Source organism: Martes martes (genome assembly GCF_963455335.1).
Source record: "Martes martes genome assembly, chromosome: 18".
NCBI lineage: Eukaryota > Metazoa > Chordata > Mammalia > Carnivora > Mustelidae > Martes > Martes martes.
The window spans coordinates 861,135-881,434 of NC_137906.1; the positions used below are offsets into that span (position 1 = coordinate 861,135).

Sequence of the window (20,300 nt, forward strand, 5' to 3'; positions counted from 1 at the left end):
TGTGGCACACTCCGTGCTGCTCCTCCGGGGGAAGAAAGGGGGTCGTGCTGGTACTGCCGGGTGTCGGGCCCCTGCTCAGAGGGCAGTCCCCTGACTGTGCTGCAGTTCCCAGTTTATGGCAGCCCTGAGCTGAGATCCCGCTCCTGGGCTCACTCTTTGCGGTCAGTTTCCCCACTCTGATGCGTGGGAGCTCTGCTGCACTCAGGCACTCCCTGTCCACTACGGTTCTACCCATGCTTAGCCACCTAAGTGACGTCCCTCAGTGGAGGAGACTTCTGAATGTTCTGATTTTGTGCTATGCTGCTTTATCACTTGCTGGTAGCCGGCTGATGGAGACTCCCTCCCCCCACAGTCTCTCTTCCCATATATCGCCTCAGATTCACTTCTCCACACCTCCTACCTTGCAGAAAGTGGTTGCTTTTCTATTGGCAGAGTTATAGCTATGTTGGGGCGCCTGGGTGGCTCAGTGTGTTAAGCCTCTGCCTTCGGCTCAGGTCACGATCTCAGGGTCCTGGGATCGAGCCCCACATCAGGCTCTCTGTTCCGTGGGGAACCTGCTTCCTCCTCTCTCTCTGACTGACTCTCCGCCTACTTGTGATCTGTGTCTGTCAAATAAATAAATAAAATCTTAAAAAAAAAACTATTCAGCCATAATTTGCGCATTTTCCTTAATATGTTACACTTTAATTGAAGTCTACTTAAAATTGGGGAGGGGGGAAGATCTCTGGATTTCAGGTTTTTTTAAAGAACTGATAATTGACTAAAAAGGTTGATGTAAGCATGAGCAATGGTGACTTCAAACTCAACTCCTGGCTTAATACTGATGGAAGTAATCTGCCTCATAGTCCCAGAAGGATCGTGCAAATCGGTGTCACTTGTGGATTCTCACCTAAAAAAATCCCAAATCTTAGAACCTTCCTCACAAGGAGTTTTTCTTGTACTGATTCTCAGAGTCTTGGTGGGCATCCGAACTGGTCCTTTCACTTTGAGATTCTTCTGATCTAGTTGGCCCATATCTCTCCCAGAGATTTTACATTGCAACTGGTTAGAGTAATTCTAATTCTGGGAATTGTCACCTCTGGTTCCATGGGTACCTTCCTGTGTCTTTAAAAGCCGTGGCTGTGGTACAGCTTCCTGACCGACTTGTTCTGGGAGAGCAGACAGAGGGGAGTGGGGAGCAGGAGTAGGGTGTCCAGAGCTCTGCTGTAGCTGCCGCCACATCTTCCTCAAGGTGAGGAGTTCAGTTTTTGTTTTTGTTTTTTAAGATTTTATTTATTTATTTGACAGAGATCACAAGTAGGCAGAGAGAGAAAGGGGGGAAGCAGGCTCCCCCTACGTGGGGGAGAGAGAACCCGACACGGGGCTCGATCCCAGCACCCTGGGACCATGACCTGAGCCAAAGGCAGAGGCTTTAACCCACTGAGCCACCCAGGCGCCCCAGGAGTTCAGTTTTTAAATGCTGAAAAGAGAGCCAGTTTTTCCTCATCTTGCAGTCATCTAAAAACAATGACCATAGTAAGAAGTGGGGACATTGACACTTGGAGAAATCTGCAGCCCCAGACGAGAAGATGTGGAGAGAGAGCAGCAGATGTAATGAAGAGCAAACAGAAATGGGACGGACCCACTGAGGGAGGCCACTGAGGGTGATCAGCAAATGCAGTGAAGGTCAAGTAAAGGTGAGGGGACGCCCAGCATGGACACGTCGGGCGAGAACACGGGTTTCCACAGAACTGGCACGCTCCGAGGGAAAACCAACTGTCTCTTGTCTATAACGAGAACAGGACACAGCCAAGCGCCAGGACTCCTCAGATGGGACTTGGCGTGAGATCTCATGCGGCAGGGGGGGCGGAGGCTGAACACAGGCCGTTGGCCGTTTTCGTACAGCGCTGCCTGTTGTGAGGCAGGTTGACGGAGAGTCAGCGGTGACTCATGGATCGTGGTTAGTTGTTGAGAAATGAAGGTAAAAAACCCAGTTTTCATTTATAACCTGCGTCACAAAGAGAATTCCCACCAAGCTGGAACGTGCCCCCGGGCTTCCCTAATATGAACCTCTTGTACATATTTGACACATGAATAACTCCTCTCTTTCAGAAATCAGTAATAAATCAAAAGGAATCCACACCAAAGGAAAATTTGACCAGCATATAGCCATGAATTTTTTAATTAATGAAGTAATCACCTCTTAAAAAATATTTTTAATGGGGCGCCTTGCTTGCTTAGTGCAGCATGTGACATTTGATCTCAGGGGTCATGGGTTCAAGCCCCACGTTGGGCATAGAGCCTACTTTAAAAAAATTATACTGAAGGAGATAATGAAGCAGGGACAAGTGTTTGTTAGTTTCAGTTTTTATATAGAGACAAGATTTATCTCCCACAAGACCCATGAGGTGAGGCATTTCCCAAATGTGGGAAAGGGATTCAAATCCTGGGCACCCAAAAAGAGTATAAAATGCCACTAAACGGAGATGTGTCAGGGGAAAAATGTGCACATGCACACACACAAGGTTTTGTCTCCTTTTTGCTGAACTCAGCAGTTATCAATCTCTTGTTTAATTAAAACAGATTTTACTTTCAGCTTTAAGGAAACTTTGAACATTATCCTTCTGCCTCAATACTGATTTTAGTTCTTAAATCTAGCTTAACTTCTTAACAGTGTAGGCGTGACATACTGCTTTATTCTTAATCTCCCTCATTCTTTGTAGGACTTCTTCTCTACAGGGAATATGATTGTCCTGGCTTAGTTTTCATTTTTCATCATTACCATTTTTAAAAAGGAAAATGAAGCAAAGCACTTATATCTGTAATTTGATTTTTCTAGATTGGTCTTCCAGACAAGAAATAATAATACTGTGATTAGAAGTCTTGGAAAATGTACTTTCTTTCTCATATTGAAGCCTTGCTAATATTGGGGCCAGGGAGAATTTCTTTTTTTTTTTTTCTTTTTAAGATTTTATTTATTTATTTGATACAGAGAAAGATCACAAGGAGGCAGAGAGGCAGGCAGGTGGCGGGGCGGGAAACAGGCTTCCTGCTGAGCAGAGAGCCCGACGTGGGGCTCGATCCCAGGACCCTGAGATCATGACCTGAGCTGAAGGAGGAGGCTTAACCCACTGAGCCACCCAGGCACCCCCAGAGAGAATTTCTTAGATTTTCTACCATTTTTTTCCTTTGCTACCTGTCACAAATTCGTTCCTTTATGAACATTTCAAAGTGCAGTTAAGCAAAAGAGAATGCTGCTTTAATTAAGCTGTCTAATGTTTTTAGCAAATAATAATTTTAAATTCTTTTAAAAAATTTTTAAATTCTTAAGTTCTTTTATTTCCAAGAGTAGGATTGAATAGAATGAATGACAGTATTCTATAAAGTAATATCATATGTAGCCATGATGGTTCAACAGGTTCAAATCAGGAAGATCCCATTAGAGTTGTTTTTTCTGCCTCTCTGCATTCAATCTGTACTGTAAGTTGGCCTCAGAAACTATTCGCAGTCCTTCATCTGTAAAAATGGAGACCACTATGAAAGGATCTCATTTATTTATTCCTTTTTCACCCAACTGTCCATTTGTTCCTCTGTGTGTGTGTGTGTGTGTATAGATGATCAGTGTGTGTATAGATGATCTCTCTCCTTAAGAAATATGGTGAAGATACATTTGTAATTAGCTGTAATTCCATGTGATAACTGCCATAAAAGTAGGTCATTTAGGATGCCATGAGGGCACCGTATTGATGGTACTGGTATGTATTAACTATCTTTCAGTGTTCTGAAAACTCAGTTTCGTACCTTTGAAGAGAAACGACTTTGCATTTTTGCCTGATAAGTGTCCTGTAGTCAAATATTATGATTTCTTAATCATTCTGCAAGCTTAACTTATTCCCCAGGAAATCAAAGTCTTTTTAAAGATTTAACTAATTTATTTATGAGAGAGAGAGAGGGAGGGAGAATATACAGAGGGAGAGCGAGAAGGAGACGCAGACTCCCCACTGAGCAGGAAGCCCAACCTGGGACTCAGTCCCAGGACCCTGAGATTTTGACCTGAGCTGAAGGCGGATGCTTAACCAGCTGAGCCACCCAGGCACCCCTGGAAGTCAAAGTCTTAAGGCTAAGTTTGCTATGTTAAACTGCTTTATATAATAGAAATAAGTTCCTATTTCAGTTATTACACTTTCCTAATTCAATTCACATTCCAACCCATCTTTTCAAACTTCAGTTAAAAATCAATACACTGAAACATGTTGTTTTCTTAAAAACATTGTTGGAGTGGATGGTCATGCTTCTGAGCTGATTAATTTTTTTTTAAGATTTTATTTATTTATTTGACAGAGAGAAAGATCACAAGTAGGCAGAGAGACAGGCAGAGGCGGGGGCGGGGTGTGGGGAGCAGGTTCCCCGCTGAGCAGAGAGCCCAGTGCGGGGCTCAATCCCAGGATCCTGAGACCATGACCCAAGTCAAAGGCAGAGGCTTAACCCACTGAGCCACCCAGGTGCCCCTAAAGATTTTATTTATTTATTTGACAGAGAGAGACACATCAAGAGTGGGAACACAACCAGGGGGAGTTGGAGAGGGAGAAGCAGACTTCCTGCTGTGCAAGGAGCCGGTTGCGGGGCTCGATCCCAGGACCCTGGAATCAGGACCTGAGCCAAAGGCAGACGCTTAATGACTGAGCCACCCAGGCGCCCCTTAATTTTCTTCTTGATATAGAAAATAACATTTGCCTAGTTGCTTCTAGGCAGACAATACCATGGAGCTCTCCAAGAACCCAATCTGAGATTTGCAAAGCTGCCAAAATATTTTAAGACAAATGAGAATATGTAAACATACATGTTATCAACTGTTTCATATTTGTGTTTCAGAGATAATAAGTTTCTAATGAGCCACAAGAGCCCAGTGGGATTAAGCATGTAAATTTCAAAATCTAGATTCTTTCCTGTATTATCATATCTGGCTGGAGTTCTGTTTTCTCTGAATGTTAAAATACCAAGTCATAATTTCTCAAGAGGGATGCTTATTACATTATTAAAAACATTGAATACAGGATAAATAGCAGGCCAAGTATAGACCAATGATGAAAGTTTGTCATGAACTAAGGGTTATGATTAATCCAGTTTTGTTCATTTGTCTAGAATTGGAAGGAGAAAGGAAAAAAAGAAAAAAAGATAGATGGATTATATTATAGAGTTTATAGTGGGTTTACAGAAAGAAGGAAGAATAAATTAGATTTGAGTTTACAGTGAAATTTGAACTCAAAACCAGGGGTTGTGAGACTAATCTTTTAACCTCTGTATGTGCACACACACACATATCTTTTTTTTTTTTTAAGATTTTTTTAATTTATCTGACAGAGATCACAGTAGGCAGAGAGGCAGGCAGAGAGAGAGGAAGGGAAGCAGGCTCCCTGCTGAGTAGAGAGCCTGATGCGGGGCTTGATCCCAGGACCCTGAGATCACGGCCCGAGCCGAAGGCAGAGGCTTTAACCCACTGAGCCACCCAGGTGCCCCTCATAATAGAAAGTGGGTAACAGAAGTCAACATCCATGCTCCTATCTGAAGGCGTTTCCTTCCCCTGGGCACCCAGTTCCATCTCCCCACGTCTCCTGCATCATCGGATTTTGCTCTCCAACAGGATCTTTCCTGTCAACAAACAGATATACCCTTAGATCTTCTGTCTTAACGTGCACACACAGCCCCATGCTTCTTGATTCTAGTTGTCCAGCCTCTGCCGTTCATTTCTTTGTTTCCTTTTACATCAGAACTGACGTTTTCTGTACTCCCTTGTCTCCAGTTCCTGTCCATTTTCTATTTTACATCCACTCCATACAGAATTTTACAGCTACCATTCTACTTAATTTGCTCTTGTCAAATTGACGGTGACCTTCACGTTGCTATATCGAGTGGTCAATTACCGTCTTAGCTCCCAGCCTCTTTTTGGTATAATTGATTACTTCCTTCTCCATAGGTTTCCTTCACTTGGTTTTAAGGACACCACTTTTTAAGTTTTCCTTCTGTGTTACTGGTAGCTTCTTTTCAGTCTTTGCTGTTTCTTCCTCTTCTCCCTGACCTCTTAATGCCAGAATGCCCCCATATCTCAGTCTTAAGTCCTCTGCTGTTGTTTCTCTACCCCGAGCCCCTGGGTTATCTTTTCAGGTATCAAGGCTTTAAATACCATCTGTAAATTGATGATTTTCAAATATATATATCCCAACCCAGGCTTCTATGAACTCTAGGCTTGTATATCCAGTTGGTGACTTGACATTTTCATTTATCGTGCAGTAAACATCTCAAGCTTGATATACCCAAAACTAAGCTATTGCTCTTCCCCCTGAAAATACGCTAGAGCCAGAACATTTCCTAATTCAGTTAATGGCAACTCCGTATTTCCACTAGTAGTTGCTTAGGCCAAAAACCTTGGAATTATCCTTGACTTCTGCTCTCTCACACCCCACATCTGATCTGTATAATACAGAAAAATAAAGACCGACATATTTACCACTTCTCACCACCTCCTTGTCATCCTCTCTTGGCTGGATTACTGCTGTAACCTCCATACTGCTGCCCTAGGCCCTCTACAACAGAGCAGTTAGGGTGATCCTTTTAGAATGCAAGTTCAAACGTGGTACCTCTTTGCTTCCCATTTCCCTACACTGGACAAACTACTTAATTCTCTGTGACTTAGTTGCTTCATTTGTAAAATAAGAACGAATAACCCCTCCCTGCAGAGACTGTGGGATTCAGTGAGGTAATAAATAGGGAGCACACGCTTAACCCGAACCTGAGGCAGTACTCTTAACTGCCGTTCTCATTACTTTTATTTCCCAGTGCGCCCTCCATGTCAGAAGCCTACTTCTTCCTCCTCATCATGCCTTTAGGGCTTGAGGTGAGAGGGATCTGTAGGAATGTTTGGATTCTGAGTGCCTGGCTCATTGCTGTCAAGCACAGTCCTCAGTCCATTAGTACCAGAGAATAGCATGTCCAAAATTACTGTTCATTTAACCAAAGGAAATTCCATCCCTGGAATTTTTACAAGCAACGTAGTGCTGGGTTTCCTGCGCTAACTACGAATTGCTTTGTCAGTAGAAAGTGTTCTTCTTGTCAGTGCCATAGTTTCTCTCTTTTGAATCATTTGTTCCCTAAAGGATAATGAAGGGAGGTAGCTTTCCACTTATTTTTTGATTGAGCCCTTTTATCTGATGTCTTATCCTGACCCCTTTTTGGTTTGTTTTTATGAAATTTGTGACATGTAATTTGGGGTGTTTCCCCCCTTCATAGAAGCCTTATCTCTCTGGAACTGTTGCTTCCTGGAAGACTCTTACAACATTTCATGTTCCCACTCGTCTTTTCTGTCGTGCCTTGCTAGTGAACTGAGGAAAGGGAAGATTTAACTGTAAGATTTGGTCTTAACAGTGCTGGGTGGGGCTTTCTAAGCCTCACTCTGCCAGCGAAGTGCTGTGTAACCCTCTGGGCTGTCACTGAACCTTCTGCTTGAATTCTGGTAGAAGAGCCTAGCTAAAGGAGAGGAGAGCCAGTTTTTGGAGTCCGAAGATATGAGGAATATAAGAAAAGTTGCGTGGGGACCTAACCCGCTAACTGGAAGAGGGACTAGGACAAATGAGCCTTGTTCTGTTCAGTGATGCAGCCAGGACACAGGACCCTAACTAAGCCTGAGTAGTGTATGCCCCAGGGGCTTGGAAGGTGGGGGTTGGGACCCGTGAGTAGAGGGAGAAGGAGACACACCTGAGAATCTGGTAGGGGAAAAAAAACACAAAGAGGAACAAGAAAAACATCCACTTGGCTTGGTCCCTGCACTGGTTCTAGCGTCCACTTGCAGACAGGCACAGGGGAAGTCAGAATTAACATGAAACACAACTCCAGGGGCTTAGATACTTCCTACATCAGAAAGCTAATCAGAAAGTAATACGACGTTGTATGTCAGTTATAGCTCAGTAAACTGGGGGTGCGAGGAGCACTGTGCAGGAAGCTGGAACAATTTGGGGCTGTGGGGATAGGGCAGAACAGAGAGGATTCTTACATGCAGATTCTTCAGGGAGCAGCTAGACCAGACCCTCCCCCGCACCCCGCCGCCCCCATGACCTGGGATTATTCAAGGATCTGAAAGAGATGCTAGTAGCCTTGGAAACAGCCCTGGCGGATGCGGTGTTGTCACCCTGCACCCCCTTAGCTTCCGCTGTGATGCGTCTCTGAAGCCGGGCCTGTATCCAAAAGTCCGACATCTCTGTTTGAATGTAGGCGTCTGTGAGACGGTAAGGGATGGAGCAGGTTTCCGAAGCTGCAGAGAAAGAGGCAAAAAGTACATTCATTCTCTGCGTTTCCGAGGGAATGCTGCTTTTAGAAGTTCATCAGTCATCTTATAACCAAGGAAGAATCCCTTAGGTCTGTGGGCTTTAGGATTCACCATTCAGAAGCTTTATTTTTGCTCAGAGAGACTACTCAGTGACTGTCTTCCCAGTAACCATCTGTAGTTTCTCACCATACTTTCTCAAGTTCAGCAATTAGCGAACTTTGGCTAATGGAGACCTTCTTTACTTTTGATTGGCACAAATAGCTCCCAGCTTTTTTGCTTTTGCAGTGTTGAAACAAACATCCTGGTATTTAAAGAGTGTGTGTGTGTGTGTGTGTGTTAGCAGTAAATTTTTAGCATTAAGTTACTGGCTTAATTTGTTCAATTTTGTTCTTGAAGTATAACTTACAGAAAAATTACACAAATCATAGCTCTATAAATGATACAACCTGGGACGTCTGGGTGGCTCAGTTGGTTCGGTGTCTGCCTTCAGCTCAGGTCATTATCCCAGTGTCCTGGGATTGAGTCCCTTGCCAGGCTCCTTGCTCAGCGGGAAGCCTGCTGCTCCCTCTGCTTGTGCTTGTCCTCTCTCTGACAAGTAAGTAAGTAAGTAAGTAAGTAAATAAATAAATAAATAAAAATCCTTTAAAAAAAAAAAGTACACCTTCACAATTGGTACCTATATAAAGACTGAAAATTTCCAGCACTCTGGAAGCCTCTTTCATCTCCTTCCCAATCACTACCACCTCCCTCCTCCCCAGAGTAAACAGTATCCTGATTTCTAACATCATGAAGTTGTTTTGCCATTTTATAAACTTTGAAGTATTTTATTTTATTTTAGATTTTTTTTTATTTATTTATTTGACAGACAGAGCTCACAAGTAGGCAGAGAAGCAGGCAGAGAGAGGAGGAAGCAGGCTGTCTGCTGAGCAGAGAGCCCGATGTGGGGCTCGATCCCAGGACCCTGGGATCATGACCTGAGCCGAAGGCAGAGGCTTTAACCCACTGAGCCACCCAGGCGCCCCAAACTTTGAAGTATTTTAAATGGAGACATAGATGTCATTTTTAGGGGCCTGGCTTTTATCCCCCTCCTCATTATGTGTTGGGATTCATCTATGTTATTATCATAGCAGTAGTTCATTTTTCTTAACTGCTATTCAGTATCATTATATACCACATTTATTTATTTATTCATTCTAATTGCATTGCTTGCAGTGCCATCTTTATCATTAACCAAGGATCTGTATACAAGGGTCTGTTTCTAGGTTCTTCATTCTGTTTCATTGACGTGTTTGTCCATAACTGTACCAAAGCCTTTCTGTCTTCAGTCTAATTTAATTATTTTCTTTATATATGTAATAATATATATTAAACTATATTATAAGAATTATAACTATATGTGTGTATATGTATGAAGCTATATAATTGGCTTATTATAGCTGTATAACAATACGTCTTAATATCTAGTAGAGTAAGTCCCCCCACTTTGTTCTTTTTAAGATCACTTTGATTATTCTTGGCCCTGTGCATTTCCTTATAACTTTTGCAGTCAGCTTAAAATTACCCCTGCCCCCCTGCCCAAAAAAGTGTGCTAGAATTGGGGCACCTGGGAGGCTGAGTGGGTTAAAGCCTCTGCCTTAGGCTCAGGTGATGATCCCGGGGTCCTGGGATCGAGCCCTGCATCGGGCTCTCTGCTCAGTGGGGAGCCTGCTTCCCCCTCTCTATCTGCCTGCTTCTCTGCCTACTTGTGATCTCTGTCAAATAAATAAATAAAATCTTTAAAAAAAAAAGTATGCTAGAATTTTGATTGGAATTCCTTTGTTGAGGAGAATGAACATCCTTACTATATTGAATCTTCTAACCCCTATAAGTGGTCTCTCTATTTATTTGGTCTTTAATTTCTCTCAATAATGTTTTATAGTTTTCTGTGTAAAGATCTTATACATCTTGTATTAGATTTATTCTTAGGTATCTGGTGGGGGGTTTTCGATGTTGTTGTAAATGGTGTTATTTTTTAAAGTTATTTCCTTATTATTGCTTGTATTAAAACATAATTTTAAGGATGCCTGGGTGGCTCAGCAGGTTAAGCGGCTGCCTTTGGCTCAGGTCATGATCCTACGGTCCTGGGACCAAGTCCCACATCTGGCTCCTTGCTCAGCAGGGAACCTGCTTCTCCTTCTGCCTGCCACTCCCCCTGCTTTTGCACACGCTCTCTCTCTCTGAGTTAAAAATAAATAAAATATTTAAAATAAAATAAAGTAACCTAATTTTATATACTGAAAAGGGTAGGGCGCCTGGGTGGCTCAGTTGGTTGAGCAACTGCCTTCAGCTCAGGTCTTGATCCCAGAGTCCCTGTATCAAGTTCCACATCAGGCTCCCAGCTCCACGGGGAGTCTGCTTCTCCCTCTGACCTTTTCCCCTTTCATGCTCTCTCTCTCATAAATAAAATCTTAAAAAAGAAAAAAAGGGTAAGTTTTTAATGATAAGATTTTATGAGGTTAAAATTATATAACTTTATATATCATTTCATATCTAATATTCAAATTATTATGAGAATATAGGGGACATTAAGAAAAGTAAATTGGCAGGGGGCACCAGGTGGGTCAGTTAGGTAAGACTTTGGCTCGGGTCATGATCCCAGGGTCCTGGGATCAAGCCCTGCATCAGGCTCCCTGCTCAGCAGGGAAACTGCTTCTCCCGCTTCTCTCTGCTCGTGCTTTCTCTTGCTATCACTATCACTATCTCTCTCTCTCTTTCAGATAGATAAAATCTTTAACAAAAAAAAAAAAAGGAAAGAAAAAAACCACAAAGAAAAGTAAATTTGGAATAAATCTAAGATTTGTAATGGTAAAGATTTCAAAAGGATATCAGGAGGAGCCTGTTCCTGAATTGTGTGAATTCTCTCTTGGTTGCTTGAGAGAGATGGCCCAGGGCTTGCTTTCTCTCTCAGCTGAAATGATTGGGGCTTGGAATGTTAGGATGCTTTTTTTCTACTTCAGATACTCTGAGGCCTCTCCCAGCCAGCCCACATTTGGGAGCACACAGGCAAATGTACAACAGTTGAGATCAGAGTGAATGGGAATTTCACTCAGTCCTTCAGTGCTAACTGTTTTTAAACTAACAGGTTTCTCTCGCATTCTAAAACTCACTGAGAATGAAGCAGTAAATCCATCCACCATCAGGCATTGCAAGTATCGTGAAGTGATGATGACACTGTTTCCTTAAATTCACACTTGGCTTTTTTTTCCCAGGTCTATAAAGGAGAATTTCAGCTTCCTGAATTTCTTAAAGAAAAACCTCAGGTACTGTATCTGCTTCTGTTCTTAATGTGATAGATGGGCTCTTGTGTCAGAGGGATCTTTTTAAAGAGTGCCGTGCTGGTGCTAAAGATTGGCCTCTGGTAACTGTCGGTTTTAACAGTACTTTAACACAGCCTTAATTTGAGAGAGCTCAGTGTCAGTGTCTTCCAGAATTAGGGAACTACTTTATTGATAACTAAAATCTGATTGCTGGAGGTGACTTATAAACCATACAGTATTCCACATCTAAGAAGCCTGGCAGGCAGGCTCCAAGATGGAGGAGGAATAGGAGACCTAAATTTCATCTGGTCCCAAGAATTCAGCTAGAGAGTTATCAAGCCATTCTGAACAGCTACGAACTCAACAGGAGATTTAAGAAAAGAAGAGCAGCAACTCTATGAACAGAAGAATGACCACTTTCTGGAAGTCACAGTCTGTCCCTTCATTGTATTTAACTTTTGTGTGTGTGTGTGTGTGTGTGTGTGTGTATAAAAATTTTTCTTTCTTTAAAATTTTAGGATGCAGATTCTTCTAACAGACCAAAATATGCCCTAAATCCAGTGTATGGCTTTGTTCTATTAACCTGACTGATCATATTCTCCCCCCCTTTTTTTTCAACTTTCTTCTTTCTTTTTTCAATCAACTTCTTACCAATTCCTTTTTTAAAATCTTTTCTAATTTTCATTTTTACAGTCCTATTCCATCCCTTCATTGTATTTACCCTTATTTTTCTATATATGTAAGTTTTCCTTTATTTAAAATTTTGGGAGGTAGTTTCTTCTAACAGACCAAAATAATTCAAAAGCTAATGGGTGGCTCTGTCCTACTGACCAGCCAGATCATATTCTTTTTTTTTTTTTTTTTTAAACCCCCTGGTTCCAGATCTCTTCTGATTTGTTTAGTGTATATTTTTCTAGGGTCACTGTTACCCTTGTAGCATTTTGTTCTCTTGTTCATCTATTCTTCTCTGGACAAAATGACAAAAAGGAAAAACTCACCTCAGGGGAAAAAAAAACAGTATCGACTGCCAAGGAGCTAATCAACATGGACATTAATAAGATGTTGGAACTAGAGTTCAGAATAACGATTATAAAGATACTAGTTGGGCTTGAAAAAAGCATAGAAGATACTAGAGAATCCCTTCCTGGATAAATAAAACTAACCAAGTTGAAATAAAAAAGGCTATTAATGAGGTGCAATAAAAAATGGAGGCTCCAACTGCTAGGATAAATGAGGCAGAAAAAAGAATTAGTGATATAAAAGACCAAATGATGGAGAATAAAGAAGCTGAGAAAGAGAGATAAACAATTATTGGATCACAAGGAGAGAATTAGAGAGATAAGTGATACCATAAAGTGAAACAATATTAGAATTGGGAAGAAGAGAGAGGGCAGAAGATATATTAGAGCAAACTATAGCAAAGAACATCCCTAATTTGGGGAAGGAAACAGCCATCAAAATCCAAGAGGCACAGAGAATCCCTTCAAAATGAATAAAAATAGGTCAATACCCCAATATATATTTAGTGCAACTTACAAACCTCAGAGACAGAAAATCCTGAAAGCAGTTTGGGACAAGGGGTTTGAAACCTACAAGAGGAGAAACATTAGATTGGCAGCAGACCTATCCACAAAGACCTGGCAGGCCAGAAAGGACTAGCATGATATATTCAGGGTAGTAAATGAGAAGAACATGTAGCTAAAACTATGATATCCAGCCAGGCTGTCATTGAAAATAGAAGGAAAGATAAAAAGTTTCCAGGACAAACAGAAACTAAAAAAGAGTTTGTGATCACCAAACCAGCCCTACAAGAAATATTGAAAGTGGTCCTCTACGCAAAGAGAAAGCCCAAAAGTAACATAGACCAGGAAGGAACAGACACAATATACTGTAACAGTCACCTTACAGGCAATACAGGATATGAAATTCATATCTTTCAGTAGTTACTCTGAATGTAAATGGGCTAAATGCCCCAAGATACAGGATATCAGATTGGATAAAAGAGCAAGACCCATCATTACACTGTCTGCAAGAGACTCATTTTAGACCCAAAGACACCTCCAGATTTAAAATGAGGGGGTAGAAAACCATTTATCATAGTAATGGCCATAAAAAGAAAACTGGGGTGGCAATCAAATTAGATTTTAAACCAAACACTGTAATAAGAGATGAGGAAGGACACTATATCATACTTAAAGGTTCTATCCAACAAGAAGATCTAACAGTTGTAAATATTTATGCACCTAACATGGGAGCAGCCAATTATATAAGCCAATTAATAACAAAGAAACACATCAATAATAATACAATAATAGTAGGGACTTTAACACCCCCCCTCACTGAAATGGACAGATCATCTAAGCAAAAGATTAACAAGGAAATAAGGGCTTTGAATGACACACTGGACCAGATGGACTTCACAGATTCATTCAGAATATTCCATCCCAAAGCAAAAGAAAACACATTCTTCTCTAGTGCACATGGAACATTCTCGAGAATAGACCACATCCTGGGTCACAAATCAGGTCTCAACCGGTACCAAAAGACGGGGATCATTCCCTGCATATTTTTAGACCACAGTGCTTCAAAACTAGAACTCAATTACAGAAGGAAAGTTGGAAAGTACTCAAATACGTGGAGGCTAAAGAGCATTCTACTAAAGAATGAATGGCTCAACCAGGAAATTAAAGAATAATTTAAAAAATTCATGGAAACAAATGAAAATGAAAACACAACTGTTCAAAGTCTTTGGGATGCAGCAAAGGCGGTCCTGAGAGGAAAGGATATAACAATACAAGCCTTTCGCAAGAAACAAGAAAGGTCTCAAGTACACAACCTAACCCTACACCTAAAGGAGCTGGAGAAAGCATAGCAAAGAAAGCCTAAACCCAGCAGGGGAAGAGAAATCATAAAGATCAGAGCAGAAATCAATGAAATACGAACCAAAAGAGCAGTAGAACAGATTAACGAAACTAGGAGGTGGTTCTTTGAAAGGATTAATAAGATTGATAAACCTCTGGCCAGACTTATCAAAAAGAAAAGAGAAAGGACCCAAATTAATAAAATCATGAATGAAAGAGGAGAGATCACAACCAACACCAAGAAATGCAAACAATTATAAGAACATATTATGAGCAACTGTACACCAGCAAATTTGACAGTCTGGAAGAATTATATGCATTCCTAGAGACATATAAATGACCAAAACTGAACCAGGAAGAACAGACCCATAACCAGTAAGGAGATTGAAACAGTTATCAAAAATCTCCCAAGAAACAAGAGCCCAGGGCCAGACGGCTTCCCAGGGAATTCTACCAAACATTTAAAGAAGAATTAATACCTTTTCCTGGGAAGGAAAACTTCCAAACTCATTTTGAGGCCAGCATTATCTTGATTCCAAAACCGGACAAAGACTCTATCGAAAAGGAGAATTACAGACCAATATCCCTGATAAACATGGATGCAAAAATTGTCGCCAAAATACTAGCTAATAGGATACAACAGCACATTAATAGGATTATTCAGTACAACCAAGTGGGATTTATTCCTGAGCTGTTGGTTCAGCATCTGCAAATCAATCAGTGTCATACACAACATTAATAAAAGAAAGAACAAGAACCATATGATACTCTCAGTAGATGCTGAAAAAGCATTTGGCAGAGTACACCATCCTTTCTTGATCAAAACTCTTCACAGTGTAGGGATAGAGGGTATATACCTCAATATCATCAAAGCCATCTATGAAAAAGCCACAGCAAATATCATTCTCAGTGCAAAAAAACTGAGAGCTTTCCCGTAAGGTCAGGAAGACCAAAGGAATGTCCACTATCACCACTGCTATTCAACATTGTGCTAGAAGACCTAGCCTCAACAATCAGACAACAAAAAGAAATTAAAGGCCTCTGAGTCAGCAAAGAAGAAGTCAAACTCTCACTCTTTGCAGATGATATGGTACTTTAAGTGGAAAACCCAAAAGACTCCACCCCCAAACTGCTAGAACTCATACAGGAATTCAGTAAAGTGTCAGGATATAAAATCAACACACAGAAATCAGTTGCATTTCTATACACCAACAATGCTACAGAAGAGAGAGAAGTTAAGGAGTCGATACCATTTACAATTGCACCCAAAACCATAAAATACCTAAGAATAAATCTAACAAAAGAGACAAAGGATCTGTACTCAGAAAACTATAGAATACTCATGAAACAAATTGAGGAAGGCACAAAGAAATGGAAAAACATTCCATGCTCATGGTTTGGAAGAACAAATATTGTTAAAATGCCTGTACTGCTGAGAGCAACCTACATATCAATGCAATCCCTATCAAAATACTTTTGATTTTTTCACATAAATGAAACAAATAATCCTGAAATTTGTATGGAACCAGAAAAGACCCCAAATAGCCAGAAGAAGACTGAAAAAGAAAAGGAAAGCTGGCAACATCACAATTCCGGACTTAAAGCTATATTACAAAGCTGTAATCATCAAGATAGTATGTTATAGGCACAAAAATATATGCATAGATCAATGGAACAGAATAAAGAGCCCAGAAATGGACCCTCAACTCTATGGTCAACTAATCTTCAACAAAGCAGGAAAGAATGTTCGATGGAAAAAGGTTTCTTTACCAAATGGTGTTGGGAATATTGGACAGCCACATGCAGAAGACTGAAACTGGACCATTTCTTATACCACACATAAAAATAGATTCAAAATGGATGAAAAGACCTCAGTGTGAGACCGGAATCCATCAGAATCCTTGAGGAGAACACAAGCAGCAATCTCTTCAACCTATCACAGCAAATTCTTCCTAGAAACATTGCCAAAGGCAAGGGAATCAAGGGAAGAATGAAATATTGGTACTTCATCAAGATAAAAAGCTTTTGCACAGCAAAGAGAACAATTGACAGAACTAAAAGACAACCAACAGAATGGGAGAAGATATTTGCAAATGACATATCAGATAAAGGGCTAGTATCCAAAATCTATAAAGAACTTCTCAAATTCAAATAATCAAATAATCTAAGAAATGGGCAGAAAATACTAACAGACATTTCTGCAAAGAAGACATCCAAATGGCCAACAGACACATGAAAAAGTGCTCCACATCACTTGGCATCAGGGAAATACAAATCAAAACCTTAGTGAGAGCGTACCTCACACCAGTCAGAATGGCTGAAATTAACAAGTCAGAAAATGACAGATGTTGACAAGGATGCGGAGAAAGGGGAACCCGCCTACACTGTTGTTGGGAATGCCAGCTCATGCAGCCGCTCTGGAAAATAGTATGGAGGTTCCTCAAAATGTTGAAAATAGAACCACTCTGTGACCCAGCAATTGCACTACTGGGTATTTACCCCCAAAAATACAAATTAGTGATCCTAAGGGGTACATGCACCCCAATGTTTATAGCAGCAGTGTCCACAATAGCCAAACTATGGGAAGAGCCTAGACGTCCATCGGCAGATGAATGGATAAAGACGATGTGGTATATATACACGATGGGATATTATGCAGCCATCAAAAAGTGAAATCTTGCTTTGAAATGATGTAGATGGAACTAGAGGGTATTATGCTAAGTGAAATAAGTCAATCAGAGAAAGACAATTATCATATGAGTTTGCTTGATATGTGGAATTTGAGAAACAAGGCAGAGGATCATGGGGAAAGAGAAGAAAAAATGAAATGGGACGAAACCAGGGAGGAGACTAACCATAAGAGACTCTTAATCTCAGGAAACAAACTGAAGGTTGCTGGAGTGGAGGAGGGTGGGAGGGTTGGGGAGGCTGGGTGGTGGACATTGGGGAGGGAATGTGCTACGGTGAGCCTTATGAATTGTGTAAGACTGACGAATCGCAGACCTGTACCCCTGAAACAAATAATACATTATATGCTAATTTTTAAAAGTAAAGAAGAAATACTTATTTTTTTAAAAAGGAGAGAGAGACAGCAATACAAAACATTAAACCATAAATGGGGAAGAAGAAAAAAAAAAACCAGAAACCTGCCTTGGTGAATCTGCTCCAGCCTTCCGATATGTAACTTGAAATAAAACTGTACAGCCACCCATTGTTCTTATCATATATACATCCATGGCCTTTTAACTTGTCTTATTGGGAGGCTAGGAGACTTGTAAATACATTATATTCATAGCCTTTTTCCCTCCACTGCAATGCCCCCAAGTTGGGAAAGGACAGTGAGAGTTTGAAAATTGTAACGTTTACTATTTAAGAGACTAGTTAAAACAGATCTAGAGTTATCCTTGTAATGTCGCACCTTCACTTACTTGGGTTTCAGTATTGTCTCTTGAGTTGAAGAGAAACAGGCAGTGTTACGCCAACACTGTGTGCTGAAGTAGCCCAGAATGTCCTGCATCTGAGCATCATCGGCCATTCCTATATAGTAGTGGGGAAATTACTAACTCCTTGAGCCCAGCAGACAACTTCCCTTTCTAGCCTAGTGATAATACATGTTGCCTCCAGGCTGTTGCTTTCGGTAATTGGCTTGTAAATAGGAAATGAAGACTCAGCACTGAACTTGGTTTCTAAAATCATTCCAGATAAGGATTGGTGAGGGAGGCGTACCTCCTCACAGACTCTGAAGTCATTGTTGCCTGAAGCGAGCCTGGAGTGAGTGGGCGGGGCCCTGTAGGAGAAGCTGCATCTCACACCGGGGTCGAAGGCTCTGTCTTCTCAGATCCTTGTCCAGTAACAGTGAGCCATTAGTAGCTGGTATTAGTATTACTTGAGAATTTCATACTACTTCCAAGGCATATTCTTATTAGTGTATGTTCAATTTTAATCCTCCCATTCATTCATTTTATTTATTCAACAAATGTTTACTCAGTTTCGGTCATGGGTGAGAAGTTGGAATAAGCCCTCAAGAAGAGTCAGAGAGAAAAAAGGTCTTCTTAAGGAACTTCTGATTTCCCTTGAAGACTGATCACTTTTTACAGACAAGGGGGCCCTGGGCCCGAAGCCTGGGCTAGGTGTGATGGAGTATAAGCCATCAGTCACTTGTAGGGTGTGGCGGTTGGAGCCAGAGAATAACCCGAGAGGCAAGTGTTGAAGGAATGTCAAATCCAAAGACTGTTTTGCATAATAAGTTTGAAGGAATCAAGAAAGGAAATTTGAGACTAAAATTAAAGGGACACCTCCGCTTCACAGCATACACAAAAATCATATCCAGGCCAATTATAAACCTAAACGTTAAAGGCAAAATAATACAGTTTTTAGGAGACCACAAAGGAGAATATCTTCGTGACCTTAAGAGGGAAGGATTTCTTAGATCATAAAAAACACTAATCATTAATTTTTAAATGGATAATTTGGCTCCATTAAAATTGATAATATTTACTTACTAGAAAGCATCATAAGGAGTATAAAAGTATACCTTAAGTGGGATAAAATAATTTGAAACAAAGGATTCATTTATAGACTATAGAGGATTCCTACAAATCTGTCAGAAAAAAAAATGGCTCAAGAGCCTTACTAGGAACTTTAAGCCCCTTACTGTGGTTAGTTTAACGCATCCCACACGCAAATACTTAGAAAAAGGCTGTAAAAGACTTTTATTTAACTTACAGTAAATGAGAAAATTTGAAACTCACAGAACCCTCAGGTTTGGTATAGCTAAAGTGGTTCACAGAACTCAGCAAAGTACTGTACTTACAGTGTTATTATAAAGGACACAAATCAGGATCAGCCAAATGAAGAGACAGGACTACGAGGGTCTCAGACACGGAGCTGTGCCCATTCCCCACGGATCAGGGTACTTCTCCCCTCAGCAGCACATCCGTGCATTCACTGAACTGCAGCATCCATAGTTTTTTATTGGAATCTAATTACACAGACATGATTGATTGAATCATTGACCATGTAGTTGAAGTCAGTCCGTCATCCGCTCCCCCGAGGCTGGGCTGGCTCAGAGTCCCAAGTCTCTAATCACAGGTGTGATCTTTGTGTGACCAGCCTCCATCCTGAGTTATCTCATCTCGTAGCAAAACTCAAGTATGATCCAAGCAGCTCCTGAATAATGAAGACATTCCCTTTACCCCGGAAAATCCAAGAATTTAGAGTCTCCCTACCAGGAACTAGAGACAGGCCAGTCAGGTTCTTTATTATGTAGTTGTAGCAGACTGAGTTCGTTAGAAAATCTGTGATCAGAGCCAACAAGCTACCCCTGATATTTCCACAGGAAGAGTCACTTTTCATCCTGACCAACTTCAAGGTCTTTTAAAATATCTTTTGCTTCCTTTGACAGACCGAGGAAGTGGAGTAGCAGAGCCAGGAACCTCTTCCATACATGAGGTGAGAATTGGGGGACATTCTTTGGTCTTTGGGTTTCCCTGCTTAAGCTCTCTTAGGAGGTAGTGTGGCTGGAGTGGAGAACACAGCTCTGGAGTCCGTTGGCCTGAGTTGGAATCCGGGCTCTGTGGCATTGAGCAAATGGCTTCTCTGTGTCTTAGCTTCCTCATCTGCAAAACGAGGACAATATTAGTGAGAGAGTAGTAGTAAGAATTGACCATAATAATGTCTACAAAATGCTTGGCACCTAGTAAGCACTCAAACAGTGTTAGTTTTTATTTTTAATATGAGGAGGAGTATGAGATACTAAGATATTTTAGCTGAAAGAAATCTGGAGACCATTAATCCCAGTAACCTGTTTGTAGATAAGGAAACTGATCCCAGAGAGTGAGCAGGTTA

At 41.0% G+C, this 20,300-nt stretch overlaps 1 protein-coding gene and 1 pseudogene across 6 annotated transcripts in view; one reads left to right on the forward strand and one right to left on the reverse strand.

Annotated features, from left to right (window-relative positions):
* Positions 1 to 20,300, forward strand: part of TPST1 (tyrosylprotein sulfotransferase 1) — a 130,059-nt gene that overhangs the window by 107,743 nt on the left and 2,016 nt on the right. For all 5 annotated transcript variants that reach the window (XM_080831015.1, XM_080831011.1, XM_080831014.1 and 2 more), the window contains exons 4-5: positions 11,545 to 11,595; positions 19,858 to 19,904. In XM_080831015.1, the coding sequence (XP_080687141.1) occupies positions 11,545 to 11,595; positions 19,858 to 19,875 (69 nt within the window). In that variant the 3' untranslated portion in view covers positions 19,876 to 19,904. The remainder of the gene's footprint in view (positions 1 to 11,544; positions 11,596 to 19,857; positions 19,905 to 20,300) is intronic.
* LOC308359371 lies at positions 682 to 9,081 on the reverse strand (annotated as a pseudogene). Its single transcript has 3 exons — positions 8,973 to 9,081; positions 8,086 to 8,281; positions 682 to 1,148 (listed from the first exon to the last, which is right to left on the reverse strand). The product of its transcript is annotated as an uncharacterized misc_RNA (transcript).